The following is a 15,272-nucleotide window of genomic DNA, read 5'->3' as shown; positions in this document are numbered from 1 at the left end:
AAGACACAGAGCAGAGGGATGATGCTACGTGAAATACGTCAGATGGGAAGGGCAGATACCAGATGGGCCAGTAATATGCAGAATCTAGAGATGCCAAACTGGGAGTCAGAGAAAGACCAACTTAAAAACTAACCATAGAAGCCTGACTACAGAGCTGAGCATCCAAGGGTGGGTACAGGCGGGGGCTGGCCCCTGGGCTGTTGTGGGGGTGTGGGTGATCGGTGGCAGGTGCACCCAGGTGGCCAGACCTGACACTTGACTGGGAGGCTTCTAGTGTCCCCACAGTTAAGAGAATAGATGATCACTAATAAAAGGTGGCTACCAGATGAAAGTGGGCGTGGGGTGTGGGTGGCATATGAAGTGAGGCAAGAGGATGAACCCTCACATTTACCTTGTGTAGTGTGTGGGGTAACAAGATGTGTGGTGAGCAGTTCACAGGGAAATCACCATGCTGTACTCTGAAAACCAAAACTACTATTGCATATTAATTATCTCTCAGTATGAAAACCCAAAATGCTAAAAAAATGTGTATTAGTATATATATATAATAGAGAAATAAATTTTCATTCAGAAATTCCAGGTTATTGAATTATAGCAAGTAGTATTTTAAGAGATATTTCAAAATTTATAAAAACAATGCATACTTTACTTTAACATATACATCATTATATATTTACAATGGTAGTTTTGGAATATATCTAAAATTTTAAAGACAAAATTTTCAAGATAACATGGCTCCTCTCCCTTATGAACCATACTTTTTTGAAAATTGACAAATAGGAAAATTACATAGGAATAAAAATATAGTTTACGTATCATATTAATAACCAGGTCTTCACTGATGGTGACATTGGCTGCAAAAGAATATAAAAACAGGTATTGTTCCATTTCAAAGCATACACCATCACTGTTCTGGATTTACATTGGGTACCAGGAAACCTTATATTTTTGTATTCTGAAAACCTTCCTAAAAGCTTAATTGACTTCCTTTTTATGCAGGCTGTAGATGAGGGGGTTGAGCATGGGTGAAATGATGGTGTAGATCACAGAGACCACTTCTTCCTGCTTGGGTGAGTGGTAGGACTTTGGCACAAGGTACTTAGTGATTGCAGCTCCATAGAAGAGCAACACCACAGTCATGTGAGAAGAGCAAGTAGCCAAGGTTTTCCGGAGAGCCTGGCATGATCCCATGCCCAGAAAAGTGGACAGTATGCTTCCATAGGAGCACAGAATAGCTGAGATGGGAGGAATGAAAAAAATCACAGCACTAAAATAAATCCCCTTTTTGTATTGTGAAGTGTCAGCACAGGCCACTTTGAGGAGCGCTGGGATCTCACAGAAGAAATGGTGGATTTCCCTGGAGGCACAGTAAGGAAGTGTCAGAGTATAGACCACATAGATCAAGGAATTGAGCAGGGCACCCAGCCAGGTCACAAGCACCAGGACCACACAGACCTTGGGGTGCATGTGGATGGGGTAGTGCAGAGGGTGGCAGATGGCCACGTAGCAGTCATAAGCCATGACCGCCAGCAGCAGGAACTCTGAGCTAGCAAGTGTGGTGAAGGGGAACATCTGGAAGCTACAGCCAATGAAGGAGATGCGGTGGTCCCCAGACAGAAAGATTAGGGACATTTTGGGGACAAATGTGCAGATATAGATGAGATCCATGAGGGAAAGCTGGCTGAGCAGAAAATACATGGGGGTGTGGAGAAGAGGGTCGGCCCAGATCATTATTATGGTGTTGCCGAACAGGGCCACCAGGAGATCGAGCAGGTGAGTGTGAAGAGGACCCAGAGCACTGGGGTGCTGTGGAACAGATCCAAGTGGACGAAATCACTGCCTGAGGTCTGGTTGCTCAGCCATGCCATGCTCGTGTTTTGAATTTGTAACCTTGGGGAGTTTTTCACAAGCATAATATTCATTGTCCCTACAAGATTTTCGCAAATAAAGTCATGTGCCACTTTTAATATTGCAAGTCTATTTTACTCCCTGTGCTTCACCCTTCAGCTTTATTAGTAAAGAAACATATTTACCTTTCACTGGACTTCACTAAGGTATCTTAAGTTACCATCTAGGATTCTTGCCACACTGAGAAAAGGCAATATTGGCTAGCTTTAAAATGTTATTTTGAAACATTTTTTTTATTAAAATTTTTAGAAATTGCATTCCTCATGTAATTACTATTAAGTTATGCTTTAAGTAGCATACATAAATAAATGCATTAATTAATGAACACCTGCATCATTATTATGCACTTCAATAATGTGGAGTATCAGGACCTTCCTGGTGGTTCAGAGGGTTAAGACACAACCTATGAAGCTCTCCACTGCCACTGAAGCACAATTTCAATCCGGGGCCAGGGAGCTACCCACATGGTGCAGCAGACCTTTCCTGATACCCCTGCTGCTCCCTTCAGCAGTGTATTTCAGTCAATCTGCCTGTTCTGTTCCCCACTCTGTCTCTGGTGAATCCTCTCACCCCCACACCTCTCGTCTGTACCCTGGTTCTTGTAAGCATAAATAAATAAATCTTTAAAAAAAAAAACGGGTAATATCAGTAGTTCAGGGCTATATGTGCTTTGTGGACAGAGCTGCAAGGTCAGGGTCAAGGCACCCTTTAATTCTTTTCCACAATGACTTCCAATTAACCTGGAAATCTCACCTGTTGTGTAATGGAAATACCTTTCTTCTCTAAGGAGCTAGTTCTAAACATGTCATTAAGGAGGTATTGTTTGTGAGCTTCGGACAGGACAAGGTTCCAGTGGGCAGCAGGCGGCATAGAGACCTGCCTGGCAGGAATGGACTGCGTGGGAAATGCGCTCCTGCATGGGAAGCCAGGTGGACTCACTGCCCTACAGGTGGGGGCACAGCAGCAACCTCAGGGCTCGAAAATCCCCAGGGATTTCCTTCTGTCTTATTGTCTTTGTTTTGTTGCAAAGTGAACTTAAGTTCATTTGTGAAGTGATGAAGTGATGCAGCACTTTCTCTTGGGGAGGATGTATAATAAAGAACTTTCATAGACTTTAAGTGGACATGAGACTTAAATTACAAACATGTTTAATAAACATCATTGGGTAAGTGCGCAGTTACGGCAGCTGTGGTAGACACAGTTTTTTTAGTACCAGCAGAATTCTCTGTGAGGTGGCTCGGCACTGAGTTCCCAGCTGTCTGTCCCGGTGACAGGAGTGTCAGCTGCCCCTGTCCTCACCACCTCGTGCCACAGAGGGATGACACGGGGGTTTGTAGAATGCGTGGAATGTAGGGTTGTTCATATGGGGAAATCTAGACACAAACACTCTCCAATCCCTATGCTGAATTTGGTGCTTAAAATGTCATACACATAAAAGCATATTAAGTCTGAAAACATTGACATTTAAAACATTAAATATGACAAAAAAATTATGGGTCTGCTACTTTCTTCCACTTCCTTCTCTATATAAATCTTCCCTGTTTCTATCAACCCTTTAACTCTAACAAACAAAGCAGTGTGGCATTATGTGCTAGAAGGAGAATCCCACAATCTAATCATTTGAATTACAATAGTCTTTATGTCTGGGAGGACATAAAATTCATTTATTTCCCAGCTTCCAGAGAGCCAATGAATGAAATAGTGTGGTACAGTAAATAGTTACTTTTTCATAGAAATACTTTGTTTTCCTAAGAAATTTGACATTCCACTTTCTCAATACCTTTTGATGGTTTCCAGTATTTCCTAATAGATATATTCCTAAATGTTTACTAATTAATGTATATGAATGCCCTCAATCCAAAAACAGTCCACTATAATTTGGTAAGTGGATGTTTGTATTTGGAGATTTACTTAATTTATGATGCTATGAGACTCCCAGAGGACATGAAATAATGCACATATCTTATATATGTATGTAATATAGGTATTTAATATATATAAAACTACCCAAAATATAATGACAGGAAAAATGAATTTGAAGTCAAATTTCTTTCATTTTAACTTAAAACATCTCTATCTTTTACCTCATTGACATGAATTAGAAGGAAATCAACCAACAGTGTGTGTTGAGAGAAGATCCTGGGTAAATGACTTATTGTTTTACTTATGCCACTGCTCATGTCTCTTAAAAATGAATTTATTATAGATTTACAACAATCCTCATGCCCTTAGCCTTCAAATAGTCTTTCAGGAAGGGCATTGACACTGTAGAGAGGGTGCTGGCTTTGAACAGTGAACATCTTTCTTCCATTCAACTAACCGCTGACTCCACCCCAAAATTAGGAAATTGTACCTCATTGAGAATTACATGAAACCAGACCATCAGTATTGCCATGAGCTATTGTCTTCTTATGCAATGTTAGTGCACATGCCAGTTCCAGTTCAACTAAACAGCTTATTTGAGTCAACACACACAACATCTAAGTATTTTCAGTATTTAAATGTATTAATATCTTACAGATACATATCTGAAATAGAGGGGATTATTGAGATTGTCTATTTTATGTACAAAGTCAGAGCATTATATATTAGGCAGCTTAGGAAATCATAACAGACTTCAACATGTATCCCGAGAACAACCCTCAGACTTACTTGTAAGAACAGAATCAGTGCTGCTTCTAGAGTGTTATCAATGCATTTCTTAGTTCTTCCAGCCTCAGAAGCCCACAGTCCTCCTGAACAAAGGTTAAATACCTTGACGCCATTGCCTCCATAATCCACGCCAATTTACTGTTCCATTGTCAGTCCTCAGAGGGACCATCCCCAACTGCACCCAGTCCCTGAGGCAAAGTGTGCAGCAGTTACCTCCCCATCCTCCATGACCCAGAAGAAATGGTTACAGCTATCTCACAAGGACATGCAGCCTCCACCTCAGGGATACTGCTTGTCAAGTGGTTCACCTTCAAATATTTGGGTGAAGACTACTTTTTTCCCCATGGAAACTTTTTTCCATATCATTCCCTGACCATCCATGTTTTCCACAATAATAAACAGAGTACAGACAATTTCATGCTTTTCAGTAGTATCAGGAATACGTTCCATGTTTACCTAATCAAAGTTTTTAACTATGCTGTATATATTGTTTTTAAGAGACAGGTAGTCCTTCAAGAGTTACAATTAAAAAGTGGTTCTCCATGCACCTTTCTCCCCTGATTTTCATTTCCTGTAGTCAAGCTTTGGTGTGGGGTCTACCTCCTCCACACTGTTGTTCATCTTAGAGATCTGCTATTGATTTTTCTCCTGTGGAAGGTGCTGGAGCTGTTTTTCAGCCCTGATCCATCTTTCACACCTTCTTCTCCTCCATTCCTTCCAAATCACAGTATCACAATTTAGGTTAGATGAAGAGACAAGAGTAGAGTATTATAACAAAGTAAAAAGTATTCACAGTTGATTCAAGAAGTAAGCCATGGTGCTTCTCTTCACTTGAGACTTAATTTTCCTTCCCACACATCTTCATTTTCCTGAAGACCTCTGTCTCCTCGAATGTGGTGTGATTGTGTGCAGGTCTGTTGCATGAGTCTCTGCATGCCTTTCCTTTATTTCTTTTCTCAGGGCACGCCTTCATCTCTGTTCTGCATTGAACTTATTGTTTTTGTGTATGTGCCTTTGCACCTTCCTTTTTCTAGTCACCCCTTTTGCTTTAGTGCAGTACATCCTTCAACAACTTCTTGACAGGTTGTGAATTGAATGTATATGTTTTCAGGCCACAAATGACTACAAATCTCTTCCTTCTGCTCTCAATCCTTGAGGGATAGTTGAGCTTGGTACAAAATCCTTTCCAGAACATAGTCTTCCCTCAAAACACACCTCTGTCTTGTGTACTGGAGGGAGTTTCTGGAGCTGGGTAAAAGCTCAGATCTGTGTCCTGGGTGAAAGGGTGTGTCTGAGTAAATATTAATTTTATATGTATATTAACTGTAGTGAATTGTTTGAAAAAAACTATCTGAAAACAATACTAAAAATTAAAAAGCACTTTCATTTTTAACTCTTAGAAGTGGTCTTAGAAGTCTTAGAAGTGGTCATCTCTGTCTTTAGTAGATAAAAAGTTCTGAGTAAATAGCAAATAAGATTTTTCTTTCAACTGTAGGAGAATCTGGCTGTCAGGTCAAATTCAAGTCTTGTATCTAGGAGACAAACAAATAAGAAGCGTCATAGCAGCCATCCACTTGTATCAGGTGAAGCTCCTGGAGCAATAAAGTTGGACTATAGAGTTGGAGCTGTCCACCGCTGCTAATCCCTATGACTCAGGACAACTGGTTCCCCCAAACCCTCCTCCCTTATCCCCTTTTCCAATGCTTTAATACAGTGGGGGGAAGTACTTTTCCAAAGTGGAATCCATTGTGGTCTTCCTCACTCCCCTCACAGTTGTGCAGTAAACATATAGGGATAAAGGAGCAGGAAGGAGGAATTTAGAATAGTGTTGTAAGTAGTATGCATTGCACATGGAGGGGTATGAAGAGATAAGAGGTGAAATCATATATCACAACACTTAAATATATATGAATCAAATATTAACCACATTTAATCGAGCATTGCACAGGGACACAATAATAGGAGGGAAATTCAATACCCCACCATCAACGATAGAGTGACCTTGACCTTGCAGGAAGATTAGCAGTAAGGTTCAGAGACATAAGTGATATGTTGGAGTTGGAGGATCTAAAAGACATATACAGAGCATTCCATACAATATCCATCAAATGCACATTCTATACAATATTGAATGCACATTATTTCCAAGTGCACATGTTAAATCCTTCATAATATATAATACTTTATTCCAGAAAGCAAATTTCAAGGAATCTAAGAAGATTAAAATAAAATTTGGCAACTTTGCAACAAAGCAATAGGAAATTAGAACTCAATTAAAAGGGAAAACTTTGAAATTCCCACAGTTTTTTTTTTTTTTTTTCACTCATCTGTATTGTACACTTAGGCTGGTTCCATAACTTGGATTTTGTGGATAATGCTAGTCCATCTTGGAAATTGATGTCCTCCTTGTCATTCAATTCAAAGTATATTTTCATTTCTTCTTTGATCTCTTCATTAGTCCAGTGGTCTTCCAGTAGTGTGGATTTCAATCTCCATGAAGTGGGAGGGTTCCTTGCTTTCTTTTCATGACTTGTTTCTAATTTGATGCCTTTATGATCAGAGGAGATATTTGGAATGATTTTGATCTTAATGTATCTGTTGATGTTTGTCTTGTGGCCCTGTATGTTATTGATTCAGGTGAAGGGTTTTGTGTGCTTGAGAAAAATGTGTACTCAGAGTTTTTCGGGTGCAGTGTCCTATAGATGTCTGTTAAGCCCATGAGTTCTATGTTTTTATGTAGGGCTCTAGTGTCTTTGTTTATTTTTCATCTCGTTGATGTGTCCATTGGTTAGAGTGGGGTGTTGAAGTCTCCTACTGTATATGCATTTTCTTTAATGTCTGTTTTCAGAGCTGATAATAATTGCCTAATATATTGTGGTGTGCCTTCATTTGGTGAGTATATGTAGATGAGTGTTATATCTTCCTGATGTGTTTTCCTCTTGATCATAATGTAGTGTCTGTCTATGTCTCTTTTTACCTTTGTAATTTAAAGTCTATTTCATCTGTTATAAGTATAGCTTTTCCTGCCTTCTTTTTTGCTCCATTTTACTTTCAGTCTATATTTATCTTTTGTAGTTAAATATGTTTCCTGGAGACAGCAGAAGGTTGGATTTTGTTTTTTAATCCCGCCTGCTACTCTTTGTTTTTTTATTGATGGGTTTAGCCCATTTACATTTAGAGTTAATATTGATATGTTGGCATCTGTATTTGACATTTTGTTTGTCTTTTTGTGATTTTATTCCTTGTTTTGTTCTGTTCTTTTTATTGATTCCTCTGTTGTTTTTGGCTTTAGGACTTCTTGTAGATTTTTTTTGGAGTGGGGATTTAGTTGTAATGAATTTCTGGAGTTTCTGTTTGCCTACACAGTCCTTATTTTTTTCTTCATAGAGGAAGGAGAGCTTTGCAGGGTAAGTATTCTTGGTTGGCATTGTTGTCTTGAAGTTTGCTGAATATGTCACTCCTTTTTCTTCTTGCCCATAGTGTTTCTTTGGAGAGGTCTGAAGTTAACCTGATTGGCTTTCCCTTGTAAGTTATCTGCTTCTTCTCCCTTGCCAGTTTCATTATTTTTTCCTTGTTTTAGACACTTGCAAGCTTTATTATTATGTGTCTTGCTGTACTTTTCTTTTTGTTGTGGTAATCTGGTGTTCTCGCTCCTTGTGTGTCTGTATTCATCTCCTTTTTTTTTTTTGTTTGGGAAGTTTAATTATCTCCTTAAATAATTTGTCATATCTGTTGTCTCATTCCTCACCTTCTGGAATACATATAACTCTTATATTTTTTTCTTCATGGAGTCTGATAATTGTCGAAAAGTTTCCTCATTCTTTTTCCTTTGTATTTATCTCTCCTCTTCTCTTTTGGTTCTTTCTATTTCTGTATCTTGGAGAATACTGATCTGTTCTTACATTTCTTTCTTTTTTTATTATTTATTTTATTTATAAAAGAACTGGGGCACAGGCCAAATGCACGGGAGGGTGAGAGAATTCACCAGAGACAGAGCAGAAAACTGAACAGGCGGACTGACCAAAATACACTGCTGAGGGGAACAGGGGGCAAGACAGGAGAGGTCTGCTCGCCATGTGGGTTGCTCCGAGGCCAGCGGGGATCGGACCGGCACTGTAGAGGATGAAGACAACTTTACGGCACTGTGCTCAATCGCTTGCACCACCAGGGAGGCCCTTTTGTTCCATTTCATCGATTCTGTTTTCATTGCTTTCCCCAGAGTTCTTTATCTCCTCCAGTGATTTTTTTTAAAAAAAGATTTATTTTATTTATTTATACAAGAACTAGGTAGAGTCAGTAGCGCGGGTGTGTGTGTGTGTGTGTGTGTGTGTGTGAGAGAGAGAGAGAGAGAGAGAATTCACCAGAGCCAGAGCAGAGAGAAGAACAGGCAGGAATGATGAAGTACACTGCTGAGGGGAGCAGCGGGCGGCAGGAGAGGTCTGTGCATCATGTGGGATCCTCATCCATGGCCGGGGATCGAAACAGTGCTGCAGAGGCTGCAGGCAGCTTCACAACCCAGTGCTCAACCACTGCACCACCGGGGAGGCCCTCCTCCAGTAATCTTTAATGTCCTGCATTTCTTTTATTTCCTTTCTTAAGGTCTCATTTTTTTTTATCTGTTCATTGATTATGTGTCTCATATCATTTTTTTTTATTTTTGTTTTCTTTATGCTTTTTAATCATGATGATTCTAAATTCTCTATATGGCAGGCAGAGACATACTTTCATATCATTGTTGAGTTCTGGTGACTGATTTTCTTTTTGTGGTGTGTCCTCCTGCGGGCTTGCTTTGTTGTTTGTATTTTTCCTTCTTCTTGTTGTTTGCTTTCTAATTAGTGCTATGCATTGGGATGTTGTGCCACTGGTGTTGGTGGGCATCTCTTTGGGATGCTCCTTCAGGAGTGTCAGAAGCTGTTTACCAGACCGAGTCCAGGGCAGTTAGGCCAAAACTCCAACAGGGGTTGAGTCCGTAGCTGCTTTTCTTGGCACAGCCCCTTGTAGTTCCCTCCCTCTGTGTTTCTCAGTTCCAGAAGGGAGCCTTGGAGTCCCTGCCTTCCAACTATCATCACCTAGTTGGTGATTTTGTTCTGGTCAGTAGGTGGCGCAAGAGACCTGTACTTCCCAACCTTGCTTTTCCCCAGTAGTTCTCTAGGAAATGAGGGGAGGAGGTGAACACCTCAACACAAGGGCTATTGCTCACACGGGGTATTTTGTCTTCCCTATTTCTAAGGTCAGGGCTCTCAGACCCAAAATGCTGGCTGTCACTCTGTGCAGTGCCCACTGTTATGGCATGGCCCATGGCCCAGATCCCATGCCAGGCTCTCAGTCCCAGAATTCAGGCCTCCTTTCCCTTCTCACCACTTGTTTGGGATGCTCACCCCCAATCAGAGCTGGAGGGTAGTTTGGATTTCCTGTTTTCCAACTATCAGTTATTTGGTGATTTTGTTCTGATCACTAGGTGGCGCGAGAGATCTTTCCTAGTATCCTCTCAGAACTGCTTTTTCCCATAGGTCTCCAGGCAACAGAGTCGGGGGAGGTGGTGGAGTGCCTCAACGGCGTGGGAGTGCTGTGTCTGCTATGTATCCCACCATCATGGGGATCCCACGTACCGAATTTTGTGCCCCAGTTCTCAGTTCCAAAGTTCTCAGATAAGATGTGGGCTGTAGCCCAGTTTACTGCCCTCAGATACGGTGTAATTTATCCATTTGATTCATGTGTTGCTTTAATTTCTTCTGTGATAACTGCAAATCTGTATGTTATCTGACTCTGCTTCTAATGCTAATGGTCACCTTTGTAATTTTCTGTTAAATTAGATACATTATGTTGTGGGAAATAGAGACTGAGCTAAGGCCTTTATTGTGATATATTATGTAATCTGCAAGAAGTTGATTTGGGTTTTGTGTCCATAGTTCTTGCTGCCCCCAAGTTCAAACAAATCTAGTGCAAATGCAGTGTCCCTGCTTCTCTTTGTGTTTCTATAGGAACTGGTCCTTAGATATTTGGCATACAATACACTGTTATATACTAAAGCTCTTTAGCTGTGTGATGTGGTATGTATGTAGAGTTGAGCCTATGATCATAGGTATAATTTTAAGAATTCATAGGGCATGTGTCCCCAACAGTGACCTTCAAAAGTGTGATGAGCTGTTGTTGGGGAAAGATCCTCCTGTTATCTGGGCTAAGGCTCAGGCAAAGTATATTCTCCCAAAGTGTTTGTCTTTGCTTCAAAGAGAATGCTCTGTGTTATTTCCCAGATCTTGTGGACCCAGTGTGGATCCTGTTCCTAATCCATTTGAATGTGGTTCCATCTACCAGCAAAGCACCTTTCTTCCAAAGACTCAGTCACAGGGGTTTTCCCTTTCAATTGTCCGAGCATCAACTTGCAGCATTCAACCTCAGCTTGTGTGAATGGCCAAAAATCATAAAAAAATATTTCTACAAGTTAAGAAATGTCAAGTTAAGAAATTATTAAAAATGATATTTAATTTGTTAGTGCTGTTTATAAGTAGTTTGTTTTTCACCCAACCAGCACGTAGTTATTGTTTTGAAATAGATATTTGCTGAAAGTTTTGAACATACATCACGTCAGCAAAGTGTATTTCCTGAGGGAGAGACTGCACATATTTGTGAGATAGCTGTAACCATTTTTTCAGGGTCATTAAGGACAGGGAGATAATTGCTACAGGCTTTGCCTAAGGGACCAAGCTGCAGTTGGGGACAATCATTTTGAGGGCTGTTTGTGCAATGGTAAATTGACTCTGGCCTGTTGAAGCAATGGTTTCAAGGTATTTAATCTGTGTTCAGGCGGGCTGTGTGTCCTGTACTGGAAAAAGTAAGAAATGTACAGGCAGCGCTGTGTAAGTAGCATTCATTTTGTTCCTATGAGTAAATAGGAGTTTGTTTCTCTAGAAGAGAAGTGTGGTATGTTTCTTTAAGTTGCCTAATATATGATACTGTTCCCTAGCATATAATGGAACAACTAAGACAATCCCATCCACTTAAATTAATGGCACATCTGTCAAATATCAATATTAGCAAGTTTTATTCCATCCAAGTAAGCAGTTTAGTTATGTTGGAACTGGCATTTATGTACTAGTAATGCATGAAAGGCAATTTCTGATTTTGAGTTGATAATCACATTTCCTTTTATTTTCAAATAGGTGCAATGTGTTACTGTCAGTCTTCATGGCAGTGGTCAGTTCTATGACGAAAGAGGGGTGAAGTGTAGAAATACCAGCTGCCACTCCTCTCTAGTGTTCAAAGCCTTTCCTGAAAGACTTTTTGAAACCTGGAGGGAATGAATTTGTTGCAAATGTGTAATTAAGGTTTTTTTTCAGATACATGAGCAGTCACTTAAGTAAAATTATATATTTCCCTTGGTTTACTCTCAATAGACACTGTTGGTTGATTTCAGTTATTCATGTCCTTTATTCTAAGGGATAGACTTTTCAGTTTTTAAGTCAACTACAATTTTTTAAAAAATATTTATTTAATTTTTACACAAGAACTGGGGTACAGGCCAGATGTGAGGGAAGGGAAGAGGATTCACTGGAGACAGAGCGGGGAACAGAACAGGCAGACTAACTGAAATACACTGCTGAGGGGAGCAGTGGGTGAGACAGGAGAGGTCTGTTGTGCCATGTGGGATTCTCGCTGGCTGGCTGGGATCAAATCTGCACTGCAGAGGCTGCGGACAGCTTCACAGTGCGGTGCTCAATCTGCTGTGCCACCAGGGAGGTCCAACTACAAATTATTTTTTCCTTTGTGTTTTTATGTACTTTTGCATATACATGCATAGAATGTTTTCTGGGCTTCTCTAAGAACCACAATTTAAATACAAATACAAATGCAAATACAAACACTGTTCATGAAAATGTCTTTGACCATTTTTCATTGTTGGCATTGATGCATGCCACTCAGGAAAACTTTGAGCAGCACCCATTACGAATTTTGGAGGCCATTAAAAAGTATTTAGGGGGCCTCCCCTGGTGGCGCAGCAGATGAGCACTGGGCTGTGAAGCTGCCTGCAGACTCTGCAGTGACAGTTCGATCCCTGGCTACCAGTGAGGGTCCCACATGGTGCTTCAGACCTCTCCTGCCATGCCCACTACTCCCCTCAGCAGTGAATTTTGTCTCTCTGCCTATTCTGTTCTCCACTCTGGCTCTGGTGAATTCTGTCACACTCCCGTACTTCTGAGAGTACCCAGTGCTTGTATAAATAAATGAATAAATAAATAAATCTAAAAAAATAAAAAATGTATTTAGAAAAAAAGTGTAATGTTAAATTCCTTGTAAAATTTATTTTATTTCAACAATCCCATATAAAATATTATTTCAAATGGAAGCATTATTTAGCTCTCTCTGGTGCTGAGAAATAAGTGACAACCCTGTTTTCCTAGAGATAAGGAGCATGTTTATAGCAGCACTGTTTACAATAGCTAAGCTTTGGAAACAGCCCAAACGCCCAAAAATAGATGAGTGGATCAAGAAGATGTGGTACATATATACCATGGAATATTACTCAGCATTCAAAAAAGATAAACACATGCAATTTGCAGCAACATGGATGGCACTGGAAGGGATCATGCTCAGTGAAATAAGCCAAAAAGAAAAAGAAAAATACCGGATGGTCTCACTCATAGCAGGAATCTAGAAAACTTAAGTAAGGGACCAGGAAAATGAATAACTATAAGAAAGTGAAAATCAAAATCAACAAAAAACTATGAACCAGAGACACTTTTTGGGGGTGGGGTGTGGAGGGGAGGGATTGGTGTCAGAATGGGGGGGATGCAATTGTATGGGGAATATAAAAATAAAATTTATTATTTAAAAAATAAATAAAATATTCATGAGTTTACCAACTTAAAAAAAAAAAAAGCCCATGAATGTCTTCTCTGTGAACCTCCAGCTCGCATGGCCCTCCTTGTGATACACACTCTGCTGTTACATTTGCCTTAGAATTTAGGGCTGAGGAACAGGGGATTTTGTATACAGTGTGGTGGTGAAGACCCTAGACCTATCACTTTGTCTGGTACATTGGGTATATAAATGATACTTGTTTTTTTAAAGACTTCATGTGCTATTTTACATATAACAATATTGAATCTATGAAATTCAGCACAGGGACTGTTTTGTGTTCATGTAAGTATCCCCCCATGATCAACCCTTCACCCACACCAGGTTCCACTGAACTCTGTATCATCTCTCTGTAGGACTGATGTGAGGGCAAGGATGGCAGATGTCCCTGTCTCTGTGTGTCAGAGAATCCAGTGGCAGGTTTCTGACAGCAGGATTCAAGTGTTGTCAGCAGAACTGACTGCGCTAGATAGCTGTTCTTGCTATCAGTTAATACAATGGCATTTTAATATGAAAAATTTAAGTTATTATTACTTTAATTCATGAAAGCTTTTCATTTGCATCCTTTCCAATAGAAAAGTAGCTTAGATAAATATAAAAATTTTTTTCTTTCAACATGGAACTGATACCCAAAATAATCTCAGAATGTGTGCTTTCTACTGCCCTTGTCACTGTAGACGTTGCTTTAAGTTCATCGCTCACCATGGGAACATGAGGGCCAAATGGATGAAGGGATGAAGGAAGTGTGTTGTGTGTGTGTGTCTGTGCATGTGTGTGGGTGTGCAAGTATATATCTATATAATGTAAAACCTTCAAACGTTTCATTTTTCAAATGAAATGCCACCACATGTGTCAACATGGAGAATCGAGAGAGAGTAATGCAAAGGAAAAAAGTCAAACAGAAAAAATACAAATATCTATGATTTCACTTACAAGGAAATCTACACACAAAACAAATCCAGACACATAGAAAGAAAGGAGGTCACAAGGTGGAATGGGTGTGCAGTTCTGTGTAAGACCAGTGAGGTCAACAAGCTATATCCTAACAGTTAACTTTGCATGGGTTGGATGGTGACTGGTACACTATAATCATTTCATAATGTATTTGAATGACTATCATTATGAATAAAAATATAATATATATCAATTATAAATCAATTTAAAAGTTACAGAACATTAAATAATATATACTAACACATAGAAAATATGAATAGATTTTCACCCAAAATTCCTAGTGAAGTTATTAAAGCAAGCAATGTTTTAGGAACATCTTAAAATTTCCAAGAATTAAACACTAGAATTTTTATAATTGTGTTGATTACATCAACTCTCAATATGAACAATTGCTTAAGGGCATCATGACTCCTGGTTCTGAAGATGTACATTTGGAAAGTACAATCAATATGATGATTACATAGGAAAACCTTATTTTATTTATCAAAGGAATAATCAAGATCCATATTTATGTTATCATTGACTACAAAAGTATACATCATTAAATGTTTTTAAAGGGAATTATATTTGATTACTAGGTACATGATTATGTATTTTTATCCTGTATTTCTCAAAATAACTCTCTTTATGGTTACATGGATATGTACAAATACATTTTCTGTTCACTTTCAAAGCAAAAGGCAACCCTATTATGGGTTTACATTAGACACATCAAGCTCCAATTCCTCACACACTGAAAACCTTCTGAAAAGCTCTAGTGACGTCCTTGTTCTGCAGGCTGTAGATGAGGGGGTTGAGCATGGGCGTTATGATGGTGTAGAACACAGGGACCACTTCTTCCTCTACTTAATATTTGTAGCCCCATAGAAGAGGACACCACGGTCACATGAGAAGAGCAAGTA

General features: G+C 39.5%; 1 protein-coding gene across 1 annotated transcript; it reads right to left on the bottom strand.

Moving 5' to 3' along the window:
• Positions 1-975: 975 nt before the first annotated feature.
• On the bottom strand, positions 976-2,778 carry LOC119250829 (olfactory receptor 56-like). Its single transcript, XM_037518420.1, has 2 exons — positions 2,662-2,778; positions 976-1,806 (listed from the first exon to the last, which is right to left on the bottom strand). Exons 1-2 carry the CDS (start codon positions 2,776-2,778, stop codon positions 976-978), a joined length of 948 nt encoding a protein of 315 aa, XP_037374317.1.
• Between the last annotated feature and the right edge of the window lie 12,494 nt (positions 2,779-15,272).

This window comes from Talpa occidentalis, unplaced genomic scaffold (assembly GCF_014898055.3).
Source record: "Talpa occidentalis isolate TD23 unplaced genomic scaffold, MPIMG_talOcc4v2.1 talOcc4.18, whole genome shotgun sequence".
NCBI classification, from domain to species: domain Eukaryota; kingdom Metazoa; phylum Chordata; class Mammalia; order Eulipotyphla; family Talpidae; genus Talpa; species Talpa occidentalis.
This window is presented reverse-complemented; position numbering and strand designations above follow the sequence as displayed.